The sequence below is a fragment of the Trypanosoma brucei genome, chromosome 8 (assembly GCF_000002445.2).
Source record: "Trypanosoma brucei brucei TREU927 chromosome 8, complete sequence".
Lineage (NCBI taxonomy): Eukaryota > Euglenozoa > Kinetoplastea > Trypanosomatida > Trypanosomatidae > Trypanosoma > Trypanosoma brucei.
The window spans coordinates 296,138-316,796 of NC_007281.1; the positions used below are offsets into that span (position 1 = coordinate 296,138).

Here is a 20,659-nt window from a genome sequence, read left to right on the forward strand (position 1 = left end):
GTAGGAACGGTATATCAAACTGATGAATATTTAGTGTGCGAAGCTTGAGGCTACGCTACTGATCAATGCGGACAACACGTCGGGCAGAAAACTACAGAAACTAAAACAAAAGGGCTAAAAATGCGGTAAAAAAATCTATAAACCTATGTAAATGATGGTAGCGATATATTGTCAGAGCTGCTTCGCGAAACAGAAATGGCAACTGAATGGCTAACTAAAAAAAACAAAAAAGATCTAGCAGTAATATCGCGCTGCTTCTGCACAACGTCTAAAGTGTGATGCACGGAAAGGAAGTAGTTTTTCAAGAGAAGTGCACACAAAATGGTAAGCACATGGGTGAGGAATGCGCTCCATAGACATCAATGAATAAACCCCGCGCACACAAGCAAGTGAAACGACATATCAAAAGAAGTTACAATGCAACACTTAAAGAGTACAACATGTGCTGGTGAAGTAACAAAACCCACACATTCACTTTTTAAAAATGGTCAAAAGATATAATGCCCCTGAATTTATTAAGAAGAGGTGGGCATCAGGGTAGCACAGGCGGATACAACTCCAGGCCAAGAGGGCAACAAAGACATATGAACTGCAAGTGCAAACAATTACTATAATGTTTTACATTTAGCAACCGACACACTATAAATGACCACAAGGGACTTTAACATGTCCCCGATAGATCCACCCACAATCGCTAAACGAAGTAATTCAAGCGAGCACATAAACTCACGGCAACATTCCAAGCGTAGCAAACACAATGTAGTGGAGAGCAGACGTACAGCACCTGGAAGGCGCCATCTCAAACTCGGTACTCACTAATACATACCACACAGCTGCACAGTTCAGTCATATAATGAACATTAAACGGTTATATATATAATAACTGCTACAATAAGGAAAAAAAGGGAGGGGGGAAAGGGAAGCAATTATGAAGTCAAGACTAAATTAATACTTTACATACACAGCAGAGAATTGCACAATCTGTAAAGCGCTCACACATGTAAGTATACACAAGAAGGAGTAAACACTAAAATGAAAACACGGATGAAAATAATGAAGAAACGCTAACGCACCTGCTCACCAACACAACATAGCAGTCTACATTGCTGTATATGTGATGTGCATAAAATGTCGAGAAACTAGGAACAAACACTAAATAAAGGTACCAGAATAGCCATGCCGATACTTTAAAAGAAAAAAAGAATTTATAAAAAAATATATTAGGATCATGATTAGCATATAAAAGTGAAAACGCTATTGAAAACAATGGCAACGATAAAACCATAACGAGAAGCCTTAAGTAACACCCAACAATGACACGTTTGCGTGTATGTAATCCCTCACGCTAATCCTTGGCTGCTACACCGAAACGGTACTACTTGGACTACAAAAGACCAACTAATGTGAAAGTAAGGGAAAATAATAATAAGCGTAAATTGTGGTTCTTATTGCTTGCTGCACTTCCCATTGAAGACAAACGACCTTCACCAAACTCGATCAGAGAAGCAACTCCAGCCACCTCCATCGTTTTATTCAGTTTGACCTCTTTTCTCCGCACGGCAATGCTGGCAATAGTAATCAGCTGTGTGGATGTATTCAGATCTTCAAGCATATGAGAGACCACACGTGTGTCACTCTCCAGTCGCTCCGAGAGATTTGGAAAGTTGTCCATAAGTTTCTTCCTCATATCATCCAGAGATTTGGGTGTCACCACCCAAGCTGTTCCCCCGCACACCTCAGCAGCCTTCTTTGCTTTCTCATCTGCAGCATTTCCAGCTATCTTCCTTAGCGTATTTTCCATGAGTGGTAGGTAATGAGCCCTTATACTTTTGAGATTCCTTGCATACCTGCTTACCTTCTTAAACACATTCTGTGCTTTACTTACTGCTTTCGCAACCTCAGCAACGGCCCGCTTCACCTGATCCATGTGTCCCCCCGGACGCTTTGCATCCGCTTGGCTCCGTTCCTCCACTTTAGAAACCATTGCAGAACGGCTCACAGCTTGCTCCGTGAATGCGTCCACTGCACCTTTTAGGCCTCTGTACTGCTCAACCATCAAACACACTGCTTGTGTCTGATTCAGAGTAAGATTGTACTTTCTGGTGATAGAGGCCTTTGTTCCCTCGACCAGTTCCTTCACCGTAGACTCACCTTTGAGCGCCACCGACCTCCAAGTAACGACATTGTAGAGCACAAACTCCAGCTTCCACAGCTCCCCGGAACTTTCCCGGGTGTCATCCTCCAAACCTTCCGAAGCACCCTCAGGTAACGTACTAAACAACTCCAACAGCGTACCGTTAAGGGAATCGGAAGACACGCTTTCAGCAGCTCCCTTGCATTTTTCAGCCGCGCTCCTGACTCTCCAATTGGAATTGTGTCCTGCCACCTCCTTCAACATGCGCTCTAACGCTGCTACACGATTGCTCCTGATCTCTTCAATATTCTCCGCCCTAAACTCAGTCTCAATGGATGCGGTTTCAGCTTTCTTGGCGGCCTCAGTAACGTTGGAAGCAACACGCTTCGCACGCTCGACGGGATCGGTGGCATTTCTGTTCTCCCACAAGACATCCTCAGCCAAAGTTACATATTCATCACTCCGAGTCTTGGCATTCGATATCTTCAATGATTCGGTAGTTATCCAATATTTTAGGTCACGGACGGCATCTTTCAGTCCCCTGAACTGCTTCAGAGCATTACACAATGTAACAGTTTGCTCAAGTGTAAGATTATTGTTCTTACCAACAGCAAATGGCATGCACAGGAGTACAACTGCTGTGAAACAGGTGAATCGTGTCATTTGGCTCAACTCTCTCTTGGATGTGGAAATCTTGGAATGATGTTTCGTCTACAAAATGGTAAGGAAAGATAGCAACAAAAGTTGATACTATGCATGAAATGACACGGAGAAAAGGAGACCAACTGGAAGCCATAATTAGTCACTTATGCACAAGGCACAACATCTTTACGGAAAACACAACTAAAGTCGTTGACATACATGGACTACACAACACAGAAGCAGTGATGTATATGACAGTATGCCTCAGTCACACTTCCATATGTGCATGCACGCTCATAAGCATTGCCAACTTTCTTGTTGTTCGTATCTTATCCATTCATAAAACATCCCCAACAGAGTGGCATCCATTGACAGCATGCGGTAATAAGTGCCTCCAGCAGCTGTCAGACAAGATTAGTTGTGCGACGAATCACATGAGAGAGAAACATTGCTTTCCTCATCGTGATTGGGATACGCCTGCGCTTCGTCGACGGATGCCGCATGCGGATTATGAAAAGGTGGTGTGTCGTATACAGGCAGCACAGTGACTCCTTCACCGTCAACATGGGTGTGCCCGCTGTAATTTATAGTGTCTCTGCCACGAGTCGCAGTTGAGTTGAAGGGAAGCACAACGGCTTGGGGTAGTGGTAGAGGAATCGAGCGCATGGCCTGCTGCAAACGGACATAATCACTAAACTCGGCATCAACTATCGCCTGCCACTCCTCTTCCTCCCAGTTCACGAGCCGCATACGCCGCCCAGCCTCGCTTTCAAGCATAAACGTCGACTCCTCGTAGAAGTGCTGTGTAGTGGTGTAACTCATCATGTCATAACTCGTGAGCCGCGACGTATCATGAACGTCCGTCGACATCTCTGACATGGTATCATGAACGGAAACCTCGATTTCCTCACGTGTTTGCGATTGCAAGCGCCGACGCTGTGAGGCACGCCTCATATAAATGGCATTCAGCAGGTCCGGGTGATCTGCCGGTACAGTCACAGGTATTGGATTGACATTCACACCCCTGCCAGTCGGACCCTCATACATGCTGAATTCTCCACTGTAGTCAAATTGTAGTTCCAGTTCCTTTGCATCCACGCGGATACGCTCAATACCGTCTGTAAAGACAAGCGCCATGTTGTAGCGGTCCCTCGCCTCCTGTAATGCGATCTGATCACGATCATCACACTCTTGCTCCTCGACAGAAGTCCAGTCCGCCCTCCCAGGAAAGTCACCGCCCCACGCAAAGTCGTCAACACCCGATGTCATGCCATCGATCATCGTCCTCGCGGTGGTATTGGTATTGGGGGAACCATCACCAGAGTAGAACCCCAGAAGCAGTGGGTTGTTACCGCTTTCCAAATATTCGGGGTCGGGAGATGTTCCACTGATACAAGACATGTCGAGATTGTCCAGCTGCATCTTATCTGCAACGACAAGTTGTCGCTCCTCCTTCTCCTTAGAGCAGCATCGTCGCAAAAAGCACACGGCAAGCAACAACAGCAGCAGAAACAGCAACACAGCTGCCACAATAATGGCAATCACCGCCCCCATTCCCAATGGACCCCAAGCAGACCCACCACATATATCCCCACTTGCCTTCACATTACCCAAAGTAACGCAGTAGGTATTGTCTGTGAGGTCCCATGCGCAAACACTGAACTCCGTGCCCGCGGGGTAGTCTCTAATTTTGTTGTGGTTCATCCTCAACTTACACTTGCCATCTGAGCCCTCACTGGCTTCCCCGACGGTGACGCCCTTGTCAGTGGGGTTGCAGCAGTCACCCTTGATCACACGCACAACCGTCTGGCGGTGGGAAGAGTCCGGTGCACGGCACGACTCGAGTGGTGTCACCTTACAAGGTTCCACTATCGAAGGAAATACACTGACGGGTGGAATGAAGCGGAGGCTAGAGCTCAAAGGGACACTGACGACTGAACGGTTGACAGGAGTGGTAGCGCAGAAATATATCGAGTCCGTACCATTTTGCGCGGTAACAGAAACACGGCGGGCGCTTGCCGCGTCATCATCACCCACCAGTGCCCAACTTCCATGTGATTCATTTCGACGCAGGCAACTTCTGTCTGTGCTAAAACCGGGAAGCAAGCTCTCAGCATACAGGTCGTCCATCAAGTACAGAACGCCAGGAACACCAAGAAGGACGTCTCTCCCACGAATATTGTAATACGTAGGGTCAAATGTCTCAATCTGCGCAATCGGGAGGAGCTGCTTTGCCGAAGCAACACGTGCTGCTATCCCATTAGCGCTTATTTTCACAATTTTGGGACGCGTCGCACTGCCGTCAAAAACCTCCTGGCAGAGCGTCCACACACCCGCGGATGGTAACCCGGCCGCATTCACGTTCTTGAACGATATATTACCACGCGCCTCCTCGTCAGTCGTAAAGAATGGCACCACGTCCTCACCACCACAGGAAGCATCTCGCCGCAGACGAAATGCTGAGTTTGGCGACAGAGGAATGTACACCTCTGCCTCCGTCCCCAGAACAAATGACGACGGAAAGATGATATCAGTAGAAACCTCCACTTCCGATACAACACTGAGGTTCCCGGCGGGGGTCCCAACGCACAACGACACGGAAGGCAACCTCCCTGGAATGAAGGTCGGACCCAGTACAACGCTGCCGCTCGGCCGCACGTAACCCACAGAGTTCCCCGTCAGAGTGGTTGCGCACGCATTTTCGGAGAGATATACGCCACGAAAGTCGGAGTTGTGTAGATACGCAAGTGGGTTCTCTGCGTCTTCCCCGGGCACTAACGAGTACAATGGCTTTGCTCCAGAGACCACAGGTGTCTGCAGTTTTGCGTGAAACCGAGCAGTGGGAACCGCCGCAGGATCGATCTTCTTCACGATGGGCGGAGTTATGATGAGAACCTCCGCTACTGGTATTGGAGGCGAGGTGGGTTGTTCCCCCAATACACATACACATTTCACGCCTGAGATACCTATTAGCGTAACCGCCTCCTCAACTGGGGTCTCTGCAAGACCGGGGGCCGCCACAATCTTCTCGCCACACACCGCGCAATCGCTTAGGTACGTGTCCGGTGTTCGGGTAGCGTAGTTCATCACTAAGTTCGCAGGCCCTAGCACCTCGCTGTCGCTATCCACACGTCCATGAATGCTAGGGTTCACAACACGGAAGTTTTCCACTGAAAGCGTCGGGCCATCTGTTGTGAAGACATACCCAGGATCCCTTATTGTGTGTGTACACACATAAAACGTAAGATTCCGATTGTACCGTGGCGTCATTGTGGCTCTGCTCTGACTAAGTACTCCATTGCAGTCACTCCTTGTGGAAAGAAAGGGACTGGTAAGGATCGCCTTGTCAATGCCATAGTCGGTTACTTGTTTCGCTGGAAGCGCCGTCACCGGCCGTACCGCAGGCTGCTTTCCACCGGGGCATTCATCTAAGTGAATCAGTTGCATAGTCCCACGCATAACATACCCACCGCTTTCCCCACGCTCACAATAGTACACATCTGTCAGATCACGGTTCCGGTATTTGCACTTATCCACATGCAGCGTTGACATAGAGTTGGCTATGACCGTGTCGTACTCACTCAAGATACTGTCAGTACACGCTTCTAAGGTGGAGATCCTCACCCTCCCACTTTGAATGCCACTGGACTCCACGGTCACACTGCGACCTGCAATAATCGTCGCAGGAGTCATGTAGTGAAAAATATTGAAAGTAGATGCAGGCAACTTATCATACGCAGAAATACCGACACACACCCTGGCACCCTTCGCCACAGCTGGCGTCTTCACAATGGTAACATCCTTACTGTGTTCGCCGGAAGCAAAGGGAAAACTGTCATACGAAGCATTCGCCTCTGTGCAGTTAAGCTCTGGGGGGACAATGTAAACGGTGAGATTCGACGCCCCTATATGCAAGCTACCCCCATCAAGGGTCAAGCGAAGAGGTGTGTGCTTCCGTACGAGTGACACATTAAAGGACGCCGTAAACGGGTTAATCACCTTAAGGGGCTTCTGACCAACAGCAACTCCCAAACGCCGCTCATCCTGCTGACACAATGCATATTCGCCTAGTAGAACATCCTCCAAGGGAGTAGTTGGCCCAGTGTAGTAGCGCTCAGTCGCCTCCTCACAAATCCTTGCATTCAGTGGGACTTTGCAGGAAGCGGCGTTGACACAGCGCACGAGGAACAAAGATGCCTTCTTAAGCAGCGGTCTTGCCACAAAATTATTCGTTGACCTACGGACAGCGTACAGAGAATCCACAGCAAAATCCTCAGCACTTACCTTCCCTCCGTACAAGTAATACGATTCATTGGTATCACCCCACCCCACGCAAACATGCAGTTCGCCAGCCTTCTGAACCACAAAAGGTTCTGCACTCCCACTTATGGGGTCAACCCAACCCTCACCGTACACCCTAATGCCACCACCGGGGGCACTTTGGCACGACTCAATGCTCTCGCTCACAAGAAAGCGTGTTGGCTGCAGCGCAGTCAGCGCCTCTCCTCGAAACCTCATGCTGAGGGGAAGACCAACAACGCCAATAGGTGAATCCGGCACAAGCTCTAGCTGCTGCTGTGACTGAATTAAACCTACATCTTCGTATCCATTCCCCTTCCACAGGCATACCTTCCATTTCTTCATACCAACAGCTGTGTAGACCACATACGCCGGACCCACTTCAGTAATTCTAATAGCAACGGCAGTACCATCATCCACAATTTCGCCACAGTTCACATCACTCGTTTCCTTAAAAAGCACCTTCAGACCTTTGAGGGAGGTCTTATCAGGTACAATAAAATTGACTCGATTGCTTACGCCAACGAACACGGTCCTGGGGAATACCTCCACATCGGAAACAGCTAACATACCCGATACCCTCACTTTCCAGGCACCCCCATCACTGTCATGGTAACCAACACATACGTACACCTTGCCAACTGTGTTGCGCATCACCGTCACGGACGCCTCCCCTTCAGCCGTTGCATTTACCTCAGAAATGGATGGTGTGCAGCTCTCACTTTCACTGAACACTATGGGCGCCTCAGGCGGTACGGCGGACACCTTGACGGGTGTACTGACACCTTTTACAATGGAAGCCGGCGACAACTCCGCAGGACCGTATACCATGACATTCCCAACGTTCGAATAGGGGCGATTCACAGGATGTTCCGTGCCCGGTGTCTTCACACACAGCACATGTCTACCCGCAGTAGAAAACGCAACGCCGTACAGGGCAGTTGCATTCATGGAGTATGTCTCCCCGACTGGTGTAAGGCAATTATCCAGGGAGAAATACCCGGTTGTTCCTGCCTTGAGAGTCACGTTGGCATCAAGATGAATCGTCTCAGCCACACCCACGAAAAGGGTCCGGTGTTTCAGTTTGTATCGCCGCGTCGCAATATTCTTCACAGGGTAGGTATATCCCTCGTCAGGTTCCTCGTCCGCTTGTAGGTCGACAGATGAGGGAGTCGCGACACACAAAGTCATGTTCGGGAGTGCGTCCTCAGGAACTCGAAACGTGACAGAACTTGCGCCAACTCTCACATCACCTTTTGAGTTGAGTTCCTCACACTCCGGGGTTACCGATAAACCAACCGTTATCACACCACTCCGCCCCGCATTGTGGCCGCTCAACAAAACCGTCAAATCAAGTCCACTGATCACGTTGGCTTCATCAAATGATACCGTCGGTGGCGGCAGAACTGTCACAACAGCCGCACGCGCCTTGGGGTATGCAGTCGTGCTCCCCTCAAGACACGCGTAGTACGTACCTGAAACAGGTAAGGCAACTGCACCCCCATCCGAACGCGAGCGACGCTTCTTTACTGGGGGGCCCCGATATTGGATTCCTGATGGACCATCCACACGCACAGCCCCTGTACAGTTGGAATACATGTAGAAATCAAGCACCAACTTCACATCGTTAGCAGCTGCAGTCGCTGCATCCATTGTATACTTAATGCGAGTCCCGTACCCACTGTATAGGGTCCGTGGCTGAACGCCGTACTCCCGAACAGTTACCTTGTTCTCAGATGGTGAATATAACCTGCCACCCTTGTGGTAGGGCCAACCATTACACAGAAAATAGTCACCTTTAGGCACAGAAACCTCCATATTAACAACCTGCAACGTTTCCCCACCCACGGGGTCCTGAAGGATCGGATCACATATGGGTGACTGAGAAAAAGTTGCCCACACGAGGTTGCCTACAGCCTCCAAGCGAAATGTTTCGTTCGTGTGCCGAAGTGCATCAGTGTTGTTCGTGTCATAACGTGGCACAGCAAGTAACACAGAGGCAGGAACGACGAAAGTTTTGCCATCACTCGTGGGTACCTTAGCACAAAGATAAATTACGCTTTGGACACTCCGTGTCACTCTCACCTCCCGGTTAGAACCCAGTTCGGCAGGTGGCAGACCTTGAATCATGCTCACGTCGTCACAGTTTTCATTGCGGTGAAATGTAATGAAGGTTCCAACAGGCACTGCGTCGCCGAATCGAATAGTGTTGTCAACATCACGTTTCAAATAGCGTGGTATGGCTTCAACAAGGCTCAGCTGCACAGACAAAGAAAGGGAGGGAAACGCATCACCAGCACATATATACACTTCACGTACTTTCGTATCGTACCACGGGTCAATGCCCACATCATTGCTCGTAACCGTGAAATTACATGGCGCATTCTTGGATATTTTGCACTTGGAGCCAATGATCTGTGTATTGTCACATGTACTCATACGCGAAACGAAAATATCTGCTTTGATACTCTGGTCCGTCGTTTCCACACTGAACGGTACGTTCACCAGCGGTTTGTTAGGTCGTAACACAAGTGATGCAGCTCCACTGCTGCATAAAAACGTTGACGACACGATGCACAGAACTGAAGCCCAAAAAGTAAAGGGCACCTTACAGCAATGTCGGTAACGTGGAGATAGAGAGGAAGCATGGCTGGTACCTGTGCCACAGTGGGTTGAGTCCCTTCTTAGAAACATTTGCATAAATACCAAACGCTACAACAACCTTCTCAGTACTCGCTTATTCCCTTTCTCTCAACGTGTATGCCTTTATGCTCTTGCAGAAAACTATTTACGGTGTGCGTATTCGCCAACCCGCGTAAACCTAAGACGATTGTGCACAGACTCCTCTGTCTCTGTCTCTCACACTAGTTCCTTACCACGCGACCCGTTTAAGAGGGAAGTGGCTAAACTATGTAAGGTGCTTATGGAATTACTACGGTACTGACCTTCACTTATCTTCGTGTACTCCGTTTAACTTTCAATTGCCCCTCCGCAGTGATGAACTCTTTTGTTTGATTTCTTCTATGGTTGCTTCTATCCTCAGTTACTATGAAGATACAGCTGTATCTATTACCTCCGTTACTCGACAAAAATGTTTCCCCGGTGAAAAAGGGATGTGCCTCTATGGATATACAAATGTATGAGTCCACAAATGTATGGATATGCAGGTGTAGAAAATATGCGACCCTACACGTACAGCTTTTCTATGTAACGTCCTGTTGAAATGGTCCTCGTTTACTCTTATTTGTGCTTTCTCGTATCGTTGTCGATCTCCTTCCCGTTCCACAACAGACTTTTCTCGCAATATCGCTCGCCTGTGTATCGGTAAATCAATTCACAAAACACCTTTATGGTAGGAACGGTATATCAAACTGATGAATATTTAGTGTGCGAAGCTTGAGGCTACGCTACTGATCAATGCGGACAACACGTCGGGCAGAAAACTACAGAAACTAAAACAAAAGGGCTAAAAATGCGGTAAAAAAATCTATAAACCTATGTAAATGATGGTAGCGATATATTGTCAGAGCTGCTTCGCGAAACAGAAATGGCAACTGAATGGCTAACTAAAAAAAACAAAAAAGATCTAGCAGTAATATCGCGCTGCTTCTGCACAACGTCTAAAGTGTGATGCACGGAAAGGAAGTAGTTTTTCAAGAGAAGTGCACACAAAATGGTAAGCACATGGGTGAGGAATGCGCTCCATAGACATCAATGAATAAACCCCGCGCACACAAGCAAGTGAAACGACATATCAAAAGAAGTTACAATGCAACACTTAAAGAGTACAACATGTGCTGGTGAAGTAAAAAAAACCCACACATTCACTTTTTAAAAATGGTCAAAAGATATAATGCCCCTGAATTTATTAAGAAGAGGTGGGCATCAGGGTAGCACAGGCGGATACAACTCCAGGCCAAGAGGGCAACAAAGACATATGAACTGCAAGTGCAAACAATTACTATAATGTTTTACATTTAGCAACCGACACACTATAAATGACCACAAGGGACTTTAACATGTCCCCGATAGATCCACCCACAATCGCTAAACGAAGTAATTCAAGCGAGCACATAAACTCACGGCAACATTCCAAGCGTAGCAAACACAATGTAGTGGAGAGCAGACGTACAGCACCTGGAAGGCGCCATCTCAAACTCGGTACTCACTAATACATACCACACAGCTGCACAGTTCAGTCATATAATGAACATTAAACGGTTATATATATAATAACTGCTACAATAAGGAAAAAAAGGGAGGGGGGAAAGGGAAGCAATTATGAAGTCAAGACTAAATTAATACTTTACATACACAGCGGAGAATTGCACAATCTGTAAAGCGCTCACACATGTAAGTATACACAAGAAGGAGTAAACACTAAAATGAAAACACGGATGAAAATAATGAAGAAACGCTAACGCACCTGCTCACCAACACAACATAGCAGTCTACATTGCTGTATATGTGATGTGCATAAAATGTCGAGAAACTAGGAACAAACACTAAATAAAGGTACCAGAATAGCCATGCCGATACTTTAAAAGAAAAAAAGAATTTATAAAAAAATATATTAGGATCATGATTAGCATATAAAAGTGAAAACGCTATTGAAAACAATGGCAACGATAAAACCATAACGAGAAGCCTTAAGTAACACCCAACAATGACACGTTTGCGTGTATGTAATCCCTCACGCTAATCCTTGGCTGCTACACCGAAACGGTACTACTTGGACTACAAAAGACCAGTTCCTAGCAAACACACCAGAAAAGACGCAAATGCTATGGGTGTAGTAGTAGGAGAGTAGTCGGTCTCTCGGTTTAATTTTAATTCGGCAGCTTGAGCGTACTGCATCGCGGCATTGAGTTGTTTGTATTCCCTGTGGAGAATAGTAAGACTTTCGATCAATTTCGCCGTATCTTTTTTTAGTCTTTTGGAAGATTGGGCGGGAATGCTGTGGAAAAGCCCATTTTTTGTGTCCTCCAGAGATTTAGGTGTTACAACCTCGGCCGTCTCTCTGCATGCCTCAGCAGCCTTCCTTGTTGCTTGTGAGGCGGCGTATTGAGAAATCGACAAGAGTGTTTTTTCAAGGGAACCTGCATATGCGGCTGCAACAGATTTCATATAAACCGAGTGACCTGTTAAAGCTCGATACGCTTTTTCCGCCGCCTCGGCAGCTTCCGCAATTTCATTAACAGTCTCCCTCACCCGCTGCGACAAGAGCTTGCCTTTGCCATCCTCATTTGCCTCTTCCGCGAGCTGAACAACATTATCACTCCTTATTTTAGCATCAGCAGCCTTTTGGGCCATGGTCTTGGAAATTTCTTCAATGTTGCTGACAAAAATGGGTAGTGCCCTGTACTGTTCAGCGGCAATACACAATGCTTGTGTCTGTTGTAGTGTGAGATTGTACCTCTTTCCGTATGCAGACACAGCTTTTGTAACAGCTTCCCGAACCCTAAACTCAGTATATTCCGCATTTATTTTTATTTCGACAAGGGATTGGGCTGCGCCCTCGAGTTTGTGGAGTTTGTTGGAAGCGTCGCGGGTAGCTTCCTTCAACCTCTTAATCGACTTCGCAGGGAAATATTGCAACATATCGTCCAGCGCATGTATTAGAGATTCAACGGTCACATTTTTAGTGGTTTTGTTGCATGATTTTGCAACCCCTTTCACCTCTACAGTTCCTCCTTCGTTCCCTAACTTCTTCAATGCACCCTCAAGCGAGGGTACGTAGGCGCTACTGATGGTTCCAAGAACTCCGGCATCAACATCAGATTCCAAAATCACAATTTCCGCTTTTTTAACGGCCTCAGTAACGTTGGCAGCAAGAACTCTGGCTCGTTTTTCTAGAGCCTTAGCCTTTGTGGTCGCCTGAGCGGGCTCTTTAACACGCCTCAACTGTTCATCACTCCGAGTCTTGGCATTCGATATCTTCAATGATTCGGTAGTTATCCAATATTTTAGGTCACGGACGGCATCTTTCAGTCCCCTGAACTGCTTCAGAGCATTACACAATGTAACAGTTTGCTCAAGTGTAAGATTATTGTTCTTACCAACAGCAAATGGCATGCACAGGAGTACAACTGCTGTGAAACAGGTGAATCGCGTCATTTGGCTCAACTCTCTCTTGGATGTGGAAATCTTGGAATGATGTTTCGTCTACAAAATGGTAAGGAAAGATAGCAACAAAAGTTGATACTATGCATGAAATGACACGGAGAAAATGAGACCAACTGGAAGCCATAATTAGTCACTTATGCACAAGGCACAACATCTTTACGGAAAACACAACTAAAGTCGTTGACATACATGGACTACACAACACAGAAGCAGTGATGTATATGACAGTATGCCTCAGTCACACTTCCATATGTGCATGCACGCTCATAAGCATTGCCAACTTTCTTCCCCGACTAACCAGGAGCTCTGTAGCAAACACAGTAACTATGATGTCTCGCAGTCAATGACCAAAATAAAAAATAAAAACAAACGCGAGAGGTCTGACAGACCTTTTCCCCCCATATTTTTTGGATCAACGCAATCACGCAAATTGGGCGCATCAACCGCACGATAGGAGAGCATTCATAAGTGGAACTGCACCAGGCTCTGTTGAAAAAAGAAAAAAAAGAATGGTCATTTAGCATTTCACGGCACCCCGTGTCGGAAGAAAAGCACAATTCAAGGGCAGTTGATCGTCACCACCACCCTCGCTAGAGGTCATCTTGAATTTTGTTGGAACCCGCACATTTTTTCGTGCAGCGCTTATCGATTTACAAGCCCTTACGCGTTTCTTCACCCCACAATGTTGCGACGTTGTGTTATTCTTGTTGATTTCATTGTGTGACCCAACATCGTTCTTAGCTTCGTGACAACACGGTGTAGTGCACCAGTAATGAACGTGTTGGTTTCGCACATTTGCACACAGCCTTGGCTCGCGCTCCACACATCTCTCATGTGCCGTTCTTTTCTCGTTCATAACTGTTTTTGTGTTAAAACACCTGCATATATTTTTGAAATAACCTTAAGTAGTTACCGGTCAACTCGAGGCATTCATCAGAGCCGTTGCGCGTGGGAACTGAATATATGTTGATTACATCAGCGTCCGTAAAGACGTTAAAGTTTCGGCAACGGCGTAACTGTGGGGAGGACCAATCCTACTGAAATGAATAACGCAGATATAAGATGTGTTGTTACTCACGACACTTGGTTCATGTCAACCTAGCAGAAAAGGCAAAGTAAAAAAGAGAAAATAACAGACCGAAACAGAAAAGTGGATAATGGTATAAAAAAGTTGGCAGTGTGAATGTTGTGGGGAGAGGGAGGTGGTGCCAGCATTGAAACGGAACGTGGGCTTGCGCTACGATATGGTTAGGCATTCCAGCAAATGCTGCCTAAGACTTAAATTGTAATGCCAAGAAACAAAAATGGATTATTGAGAAGAGACGAGAATGCAGCATAAATTGAATTGAAGGCACCAAAGCAAATAAATTTCTGCATGTGGGTGGGAATACTCCTGACTTGAGGTATCGCGGTGGCCTGCTGCAACCCTTCACTATACGAGTGACAGTGCGCGCAACGTATCTTTTCTTGCGTCGAAGTCTTTCTTCGATGCAGTCGCCAATGAAAAGAACTGAAGTTAAAAACTGCACAAGAACGAGCCTACACCGCGCTACAGGGGGGGACTTTAAAATGTGGTACAGATAACTAAAAAAAGAAGTAAACAAAAGAAACGGGAGGAATTCAAGAAACAAAAAGAAACGAAAAGAAAAAGCGGAGAGTAATCTCCCATCATAACATTCGTCTTCTCACCAAGCCCAAACGCTTTCTTTCCCCCTTTCATTGCCCTTTCTCAACAAATTTTTTCACCTGCGGTCCTTCACATTACATACGACCCCATACCGAGCTCCAGCATCTACAAAAATTGAAAACAAAACAGAAGAAAAGAAAAATAGAAAGAAAAAAGAAAAAAAGAAGGGGACTTGGTGCGCGCCGTCATTGTTCCAAGTTACCACGCGCAGGTATATCCGTTTTGGCATAAAGTTGCTAGTTGCAACTCGAAATGTCCCTTTTTCACAGGTCACTCTTATAGCCCCTTTCCCCCTTGTCGGCTCTCATCGCCCCCCACCCCACCCTCCCACTGTCCACCGCATAATGTTTGACACCTACCCCACTGCACTGTTTGCCGTCACATTCACCTTTTAGTCTCACTGTTGTGTTCGTGGGGGGAAAAAATTGAGAAAACATACTACGCTCCACCGCAGAAACGCCTCACAATTTCCTCCACGTCGTTGGCAAGCTTAGAGGATACAGCGTGAGTTGCGGCCTCTGCATACACACGCACAATAGGCTCAGTGCCACTGGGACGCGCAAACGCCCTTGCAACCGTTGCAGATGAGGGAGTTGCTTCATTGGCAGCCGCAACCGCGGCGTCAATGGCCTCCTGCAACCCTGGTGGAGTTAGGGCCCGTCTTTCATCTTGTGTGTTTGTTATCACTTTGGGATTCTTCACTTTCACTTTAAGCTGAGTCGATGGGATGTCAGTGTACAAACGGAGCCACGAGTCGAAGCTCATTTTGTGAGCCAACAGTATCAATTCGCAAGCAAAGACGTTGGCAATCGCATCCCCGCAAACTTGAGAAATGAGCCTTGGGAGCAGTGAAAGCACGTGTCGTGTTTTCGATGGAAGGGAGGGGACCTTCGCGTCAATCGCATCCCCATTAAGAAGAATAGTACCGTGGCCGTTGGATTCAAAGTACGCACCAATGTCGCATTTATGTGCTATCGGATGTAGGTTTTTCACTCCAGTTTGGGATGAATATGTCCGCAGCCCAAGCCCACGTTGGATGTAGTCTGTCGATGCGCCGTTGGCGTACGCCGTTTGTACCACTCCAACGTCCAACAACTTCAGTGCCTCACCACCAATCCACTCACGGACGGAAAGCGCGTAAAGAATGGAAATACGGTCCCCGTCTAGTAGACGCCAAACATCCTCGCCAGTTTCCCTGTCGTGAAAAAAAGCCACAACACGGTCGGCATCCCCATCGAGGGAGTAGTAATGCACCTCCTCATTCTTATCTGATCTTCGTTTTTCATAAGCCGCAGCCCATTCCTTCGTATCGTTCGAAGGGTATTGTGCCTTCTGAGTGTAGTCAGCACCACACATGTAGTTGAGGGCGTTGATATCGTCGACGTTATCATGTAGAACAGTCACGTCAAAGAACTCCTCGAAGACACCTGAGGTCACCTCCTGAGCACATTTGAGAAGTGACTTGAGGGCAACAGCACCAACGCCACTGGCGGCGTCGATCACAATCTTTTGCCGTTGCCGCGGATTTGTACCCCCATTTCCCTCCGTCACAAACCGCAGCAACTCCCCTAATGAACCAAAAACCTCTTTTGCGTATAGCGCCGAGGTGAAGTCAGCGGGTTTCATTGCTCCAGGCCCCGTAAGTTGCTCCCTGTTTGCTCGTCCAACCAAATAGTGCAACTGAGGAGTAGTAAGCACACCATGATCAGCATAGGTCACACCGATCGCCTGTAAAGAGGAAAATATGGCGCTCAAAATGTCCACACCTGTTGGGCGTGTATCCCTCGATAGGTGAACCGCACCAAACGGGCAGCGAATCTTCACATCCTCCGGTTTTGGTTGTTCAAGGCCGTGCAAATTGATACAATCATTCAAAACTTTCAAAAGTTCCTCACCTGTGGAGGCGTTGGCCGCCTGAGTGCATGTGGTCTCCCATGAAGTCTCCAGCATGCCACCATCCACATCAATCAGCTTAAGACCATTGTCCCCACAAGGGTTATGAGACGCCGTGACCATGCAGCCAACCGAGCAACCGTTCAACCCGCCAAAATTCCCTTTTTTGATGGCCCACCACACTCGAAGGACCGCAACATAAACAACACGAGAGGCCACTGGGGGCAATAACGTGCCAATTGTACGGAACCCCGATGTGCCGTATGGCATGGGGTCCACGCGAGCATCGTGCAGCAGCGGGTACTTCGCAACCGCGGCACAAATCGCATCCGCAACCGCAGCCTGCAGCACCATACTCTCCGTTTTAACTTACTGAGTATATAAACGATATATACGTATATGTATATATATATATATATATATATATATATATATAACTCGTGTTGCTTCCTTCCTTCTGCCTCTTGTTCCTTCTTCAAATGGTATTGCTGTTTTTACTTCCCCTTTTCTACTGCGATATATGGGCACCAACTAACGTGAGGGATCAGTTTTGAATTAAACACAATAAACACACGTGTACACTTCAAAAAAATATATACATATATATATATATATTTTTTTTTTTAAACCATTGTTTAGAAGAAAAAAATGAGAAGAGATCGAAAAGGCATTTAAATACATGTGTACGCACAGGCAAATACGAACTTTGTCATCAGGGCAACAGAAGAGAAAAGCATTTAGATATTTATAGAGGTACATATGCATGTGTAGATGTGCATATATCAGGCAGAACAGCCAGAACAACAAAAACAAAAACAAAGCTAGAAAAAACAAAAAGGGATCCTGAGAGCTGAGCTAATAGAGGAAAAGAGAATAGAAGAGAATGGCATGCACAGACATATATATATATATATATATATATATGTGTGTGTGTTCAACTTTTCGCACAGGCACATTGCAAAGAAGAAAACAGTTAACCTTCCTTTAGGAGCAGACAAGAACGCAACACAAGGAAGAGATGGATTCAGAAGCAAGGCACCGAACGTGGAACAGTTTAAGAAAGGGAGAGAACATAGAAGGATGTGGAGAAGGTAAGAAACGGGGATCTTCCAGAAAATTAGGATAGAGAGGAAGAAGAACACCTACAGAGAACCATACAGTGAGGAGAACAACAACAACAACAGCAGCAGCAGAAGCGGAAGCAGCAGCAGCACCCGGAGCAGAGTCAGAAGAAACAGAAATAAGCCTTGAATGGTGTAAGGGAATGATGAATAGAAAGTTGTTTGTGTGCTGTGGTGGGTGGGTGGAGGAATCGATAACAACGTGATGTCGCTTCTTATCCAAATCCCATCTCCCTTTTTGCACTCATCCCCTTCTTATTTTTTTTTCCATCGCCCTTTCTTTTTTTGTTGTTGTTTTTGTTTTTGTCGTTTTGTTTTTTCCCCCCTCCCACGTGAAGGACAGCTGCCGAACCAGAAAATACGGGACCGATAGAGGCAAGAACACAAGATCAGATGCACTTTGAATGGGTACGCAGGTAATAGTAAAAAGGACCAAAGGGGAGGGAAAAGGGGGGAAGAGGAGGAAAGAGGGGGCGAAGAGCAAAGCACACGCAGATGCAGATGCAAATGCATACAAATGAACGGGGCCAGTGAGCAATTTCCATACTTTGTTTATTCGTCAAGACAAAATAAAAAATAAAAGAAAAACAGAACTGCACAGAGGTTCGAAATCAGACTAAAATGGTGGGATTGAGGTGTAGACAAACTGCAAACTGACAGCAAATGCAAAAGCTCCGCTCTCTCACTCTTCTTACCTTCTTTCCCTTAACCTCTCCTCCCCACCCCATCCACCCTTTTCTGGAGATGAACCGCGGGACTGTTTCTATTCTTCGGTGAAACGCATGGCAAAGACATAACGAAATTCTTCTTTAGTTCTTACTTTTTTCTCTCTCTCTTTTCCTTTCGAACCTTATGCGCCCTTTTTCTTCCTTGAGGGGTTCGCACCTGCCTACTTCTCGTAGCAGTGTTGTTTTTTTTTTTCCCAACCACTACGATTTGCACCAAAGGTCCCCTGCGACGCTTTAGTACGGCGGGTGGTTAACGAACATTTTCCTCGCTCTGAGTTCCCCTCATGTTGGTTGATTGGCTGGTTGGTTTTGTTGTGTTGTTGTTGTTGTTTTCGGTTTTTCGTCTGTTTTGTTTTCTCTTCTTATTAGTAAATAAAATGTATGCAGTACAGAAAATGGAGGCAAGTTGGGGGAAAGTAGGTGTCACCCAGTATGTATGTATGTATGTTGTTTTTTTTAAAAAGAAAAAGTGGCTCTCGCACAGCTTCCCTCACTATTGATGGCACCATATTTAGGTTGTTGCACGCACTCAACAGCACTTTGTTGTTTTCATTATTTTATTGCTTATCCAATCACTCTGATTTACTTCCTACATATTTATTACACACTTCGCTCACCGTTATTATCCATACATTTATGTATAGGTCTATTTTTATTTATTTGATACCTTTCTCCACCAACTGCATCCTCTTTGTTTCACAATTCTCTTTCTCTCTTTTCTCACCCTCTGTATCCTTTACCATCTTATATTTCCTCTATTCTTCTATTTTCTCTTTCACAGTGTGTGTTTGATTAAAGTTTTGCTGCTTTTTCCCTTTTTTTTCGTTTTCGAAGTTACCGTTTTGTTTTCCTTTGTCCTTTTTTCCCCCCTTTATTCTTCGTCACTTCTCTCATATTTTTACCACTTTCTGAAATATGAAAATGAGATGATTTCACGTCTTCTTACCCTTCACTTCTCTCCTCCTCTCCTTGCATCCTTCCAAACCCCAACGCCAACAGACACTTCGCTTCCCTTTCCACAATTGTCTCTGCTTTAATTCTTTCCTTCATCATATTCCCCACTTTCCAGATATGTATGAAGGAAGGAAGCAATTGCATGTGATTGCGTACTTGAGATAAGCAGCAGCGGCATGGGGGGAAGGGGAAATTTTTTTTAAAAAAACAAGGAGGAAGGGAGGAGAGAAGAGAAGAGAAAATAATCATAAACAAAGGACGGAAAAACACGGGAAATATGGCGGCACACACACACGCACGCACACACGCTACACCGGTGATAGGAAAATGTGTCCGAACTCACACAAGTAGCATGGACTGATGGGAAAGAATGAAAGAATGAAAGAATGAAAGAAAGAGAAAAAGAGAGGCGACGGGGGTGGGGCGTACCAATGAGCTGAAAAGATTTTGAAAAAAAAAAGGGGGAAGGGAATCCGGAGGAGGAGACGGGGACGGGGACAACAAAACATCAAAGAGTAAAACTTAGTTTTTTTCCCCCTTTCTGAAGGTCAAAAATAAAAAGCATTATGGAGGAGAAACATTTTTTTTAAATGCCTAAAACTTATGGGAGGGTAAAGAAGGAACCAGAAACTAAAGAAAAATGGGGCATTCTGCTTTTTCTGAGTTAACAAAGATCGCCCCAAAGAAAAATCATAAAAAAGTCTTTTTTTTTCTTATTATTCGCCTTAAAGGTGGGTGTGCAAGCGTAGACACACTGGCCAAACGTGGCGCAGGCACATCGTTGCGTCAACACACATTTTTTTTTGGTGGCAATAAGAACTCGCAGGCATTTCAATAGTTAAAAAAAGAAAAAAGAGAGACACGCGCATAGTTTCGAAAGAAAAGAACTTATTCCCTCCATCCACTCCCCCTCCCCCTCTTCTTCTTCTTCCTCTTCTACCGCTCACTTAACGCCAGACTTCCTCCCTTCGTTTTACGCCTTAAGATCCATTCCACCCACATCCCCATAATAATCCATTTGTCCATTCAAATGGTAGAAATGGCAGCCATCCAGGAACTTAGAAAATGCCCTCAT

General features: G+C 46.2%; 4 protein-coding genes across 4 annotated transcripts, besides 15 other annotated features; all 4 read right to left on the reverse strand.

The window, feature by feature from the left end:
- Positions 1-745: part of a sequence feature (sequence corresponds to BAC RPCI93-12O16) that runs on past the window's edge.
- Positions 1-13,192: part of a sequence feature (Number of repeated genes in array uncertain.) that runs on past the window's edge.
- Positions 1-20,659: part of a sequence feature (This entire sequence corresponds to a 36,265 bp segment of BAC clone RPCI93-25L8.) that runs on past both edges of the window.
- Positions 746-20,659: part of a sequence feature (sequence corresponds to BAC RPCI93-25L8) that runs on past the window's edge.
- Positions 1,187-1,223: a sequence feature (AT_rich).
- Tb927.8.950 (hypothetical protein) lies at positions 1,385-2,797 on the reverse strand (the record flags this gene model as incomplete). Its single annotated transcript, XM_841839.1, has 1 exon — positions 1,385-2,797. The coding sequence occupies one exon, from the start codon at positions 2,795-2,797 to the stop codon at positions 1,385-1,387; it is 1,413 nt and encodes a 470-aa protein (XP_846932.1).
- On the reverse strand, positions 3,191-9,775 carry Tb927.8.960 (hypothetical protein, conserved; the record flags this gene model as incomplete). Its single annotated transcript, XM_841840.1, has 1 exon — positions 3,191-9,775. The coding sequence occupies one exon, from the start codon at positions 9,773-9,775 to the stop codon at positions 3,191-3,193; it is 6,585 nt and encodes a 2,194-aa protein (XP_846933.1).
- Positions 11,615-11,651: a sequence feature (AT_rich).
- On the reverse strand, positions 11,813-13,192 carry Tb927.8.970 (hypothetical protein; the record flags this gene model as incomplete). The annotated part of the gene is made up of 1 exon (XM_841841.1): positions 11,813-13,192. One exon carries the CDS (start codon positions 13,190-13,192, stop codon positions 11,813-11,815), a length of 1,380 nt encoding a protein of 459 aa, XP_846934.1.
- Positions 14,789-14,850: a sequence feature (A-rich).
- Positions 15,016-15,054: a sequence feature (GA-rich).
- Tb927.8.980 (phosphoacetylglucosamine mutase, putative) lies at positions 15,327-17,135 on the reverse strand (the record flags this gene model as incomplete). The annotated part of the gene is made up of 1 exon (XM_841842.1): positions 15,327-17,135. The coding sequence occupies one exon, from the start codon at positions 17,133-17,135 to the stop codon at positions 15,327-15,329; it is 1,809 nt and encodes a 602-aa protein (XP_846935.1).
- Positions 17,169-17,217: a microsatellite.
- Positions 17,373-17,396: a microsatellite.
- Positions 17,680-17,705: a microsatellite.
- Positions 17,951-17,994: a microsatellite.
- Positions 18,185-18,221: a microsatellite.
- Positions 18,339-18,383: a sequence feature (G-rich).
- Positions 19,949-19,993: a microsatellite.